Here is a 2,779-nt window from a genome sequence, read left to right on the forward strand (position 1 = left end):
GTGACAGTTATGACGACGACATTAGTGACATGGTGGCTGGTAGGGTGTAGGCGGGGCGATGGATGGGATAGTCCATACAAAGATGATTATTCCAATTCTATTGAGAGATTTCATTCCAATTCCTACCAACCAAACGCATGGTCAAATTCCATCAAATTTCATTCCAATTCATTCAAAGTCAAATTGTTTTGATGGATTCCAATTCCATCAAATTTCATTCTGTGAACCAAACACCCCCTAAGTTGTTCCTTCACAAAACCTACAAAAAATCCACTCAAAAACTTGCATTAAAATTGAAGAAACAATCAAGGGTAGGAAAGAAATTAACGCACCAGGAAGATAGACGAGAAAGGTATCAGATTCGTCTTCATATCATATCGGTTTTGAATGTTGGGTTATACGATGCGCCATCAAGTTATTGGGAGGGTGTTCACAAGGGATGGGGATTGAGAACATTGAGAGGACAAAGATGTGACAAAAAGTTCAAAAGATATGGAAAACCGGAGATGGAGCAGTGGTTCAACATCATCAATGCTTTAAGGGGTGGGAGGGGGCAGAGTTCATCGTCACATGGAAAGGGAGGTCTTTATCTGAGATCTCAAAGAGAGAAAAACATCATTGTAACTCTTGAGGGGGTGTTGGATCGGAGCTTGGTTGCTGGTGAGACCGAGGAAGATGAAAAACACATAATATTTTTAGGGTTGATTGTTGGTGAGAGATATGAAAAGATTTGATGAAATGTGAGATATGGAAAGTTATTGAAATGGGTTGTCAATTTTTGCTACTAAATTATTTTTTATGATTATTTAAAATATAATAATAATCATCTTAAATGATTGGTTTATATTAGATCTTACAGTTATCACAAACTACATTGTTCTTATTTGATTAAGCACTTTGATTCATTAAGTCAGAACTAACATGACAAAAAGAAATACAAATAGATTTTCTTATAAATCTACAAACTTTGATTTTTGACCCATTGTTTTGCAAGCTTAATCCCACACGTTGGATTTTGGTGGATTCATAAAAGTCAACGGTCTCACCCCTCTTTCTCTTGATATTCTTTCTCGCACATAAAATATGATAATATATATTATATTTATATATATATACGCACACACATTCTCACCAAATTCAAAACCACCCTAAGAAGAAAACAAAAATCAAAAACCACAAACTACAAAAGATGAAGCTCGTTTGGTCGCCGGAGATGGCAGCAAAAGCTTTCATGGATACCGTTAAATCTGTACGTAATCCCTTCATTAATCTTCCATCTTTCAAATTTCTTAATTTCGTTTCAATTTCCATCTGGGTTTCTGAAATTCTTTATCTTTTTCCGTTAAAAGTGTAAGCTTTACCAAGGATCAAGTGCGGCGGAGCTGATATCGGCGATGGCCGCCGGTTGGAACGCTAAACTCATCGTCGAAACGTGGTCTCACGGCGGCGTAATTGCAACAAGTATTGGATTGGCGGTGGCGTCCACCCACACAGGCGGCAGACATGTTTGTATAGTTCCCGATGAGGATTCGAGATCGGAGTACTCCGCCGCCATGGCGAAAGCTGGTTTGTCGCCGGAAGTTATGGTTGGAGAACCGGCGGCGGTGGTTATGGGGTTGGAAGTTATTGATTTCTTGGTGGTGGATTCAAGAAAAAACGACTTTGTTCAGATCTTAAGGGCGGCGAAATTCGGCCACCGTGGGGCGGTGCTTGTCTGCAAGAACGCGAATTCCCGGGCGACGGCGGAGTTCCGGTGGCGGAGTTTGTTTGAGGGCGGATCACGGCGGATTGTGAGATCGGTGTTTCTGCCGGTGGGAAGGGGGTTGGATATTGGACACGTGGCTGCGGGTGAAACCGGGTCGGGTTCAAGTAAAGTGCAAACGAGCAGGTGGATTAAACGGGTGGATAGAGAATCCGGGGAAGAGTTTCTGATCCGAAAATAAGAAAAGAAATATTCTATTGATGAAAAAAAATTTGTTTTTTAATTTCTTTAATTTTGTAATTAAAATTTATAACATTTTATTTTTTATTATTTATGTTAAATTAATACAGTATCGAAAAAAGTCTGAAAAAACTCAAAAAAAAATTATATTTTAAATGATTAAATCTTTTTTTTAAATAAAATAAACTGAACCATCCAATTCTTAGAACTTGAAATGTTTTCAAGTAAAAAAAAAAAATCTTAAACCAGATTTACCGTTCTCATATTCTACGTCGTTCAAACCCTTGGTTCCCCTCATCACCCCTCGTTGTCCCATCGATGTAAGCTCGATCTCCATCATCATCCACTGTCGTTGTCAGCCCCTGTCATCGATCTCCTTTTTCTTTATTCTCCCACTTTTTCTATTTGTCAACACACATTCCATTAAATTGTTGGAAAACATGAAGAATCGAAAAACAGATGAAAAGGAGATAAATGGCATAAGCAACGACGACAGTAAACGGTGATGGAGTGCGGGCTATGATCAGGCGACGAATGGAGCGATGTCATAGGATGCGAGAGGTTTGAATATTGTACGTGCTAGAACCGTAATATTGATTTAATATTTTTTGAGGCATTAAAATCTTCTTAATCAGCATCAGATATTTTATTTGCATTAGAAGAACATATGTAACATATTTCTAAAAGTTCAATAATAATTGTTAAAATGGATATACATAACCAATTTTTAAAAGCTCGGTAATATTTTTTTGATTTTAAAATATTATATATATGGTTTTTTAATTTGTTTGACTATTTTTTAAATTAAATAATTTATTTAAAAGTTAAAATGTAAAA

At 37.1% G+C, this 2,779-nt stretch overlaps 1 protein-coding gene across 1 annotated transcript; it reads left to right on the forward strand.

Moving 5' to 3' along the window:
* Window positions 1–1,189: 1,189 nt before the first annotated feature.
* On the forward strand, window positions 1,190–1,954 carry LOC112528911. The gene is made up of 2 exons (XM_025139944.1): window positions 1,190–1,249; window positions 1,350–1,954. Exons 1-2 carry the CDS (start codon window positions 1,190–1,192, stop codon window positions 1,941–1,943), a joined length of 654 nt encoding a protein of 217 aa, XP_024995712.1. The 3' UTR covers window positions 1,944–1,954.
* The last annotated feature ends 825 nt before the right edge of the window (window positions 1,955–2,779 follow it).

This window comes from Cynara cardunculus, assembly GCF_001531365.2.
Source record: "Cynara cardunculus var. scolymus isolate 2C chromosome LG 16, CcrdV1, whole genome shotgun sequence".
NCBI lineage: Eukaryota > Viridiplantae > Streptophyta > Magnoliopsida > Asterales > Asteraceae > Cynara > Cynara cardunculus.

Coding starts and splice junctions, on each gene's coding strand:
- LOC112528911 (XM_025139944.1), top strand. CDS start 1,190: ATGAAGCTCGTTTGGTCGCCGGAGATGGCAGCAAAAGCTTTCATGGAT. Junction 1,250..1,349: donor TCATGGATACCGTTAAATCT/GTACGTAATCCC, acceptor TTCCGTTAAAAG/TGTAAGCTTTACCAAGGATC.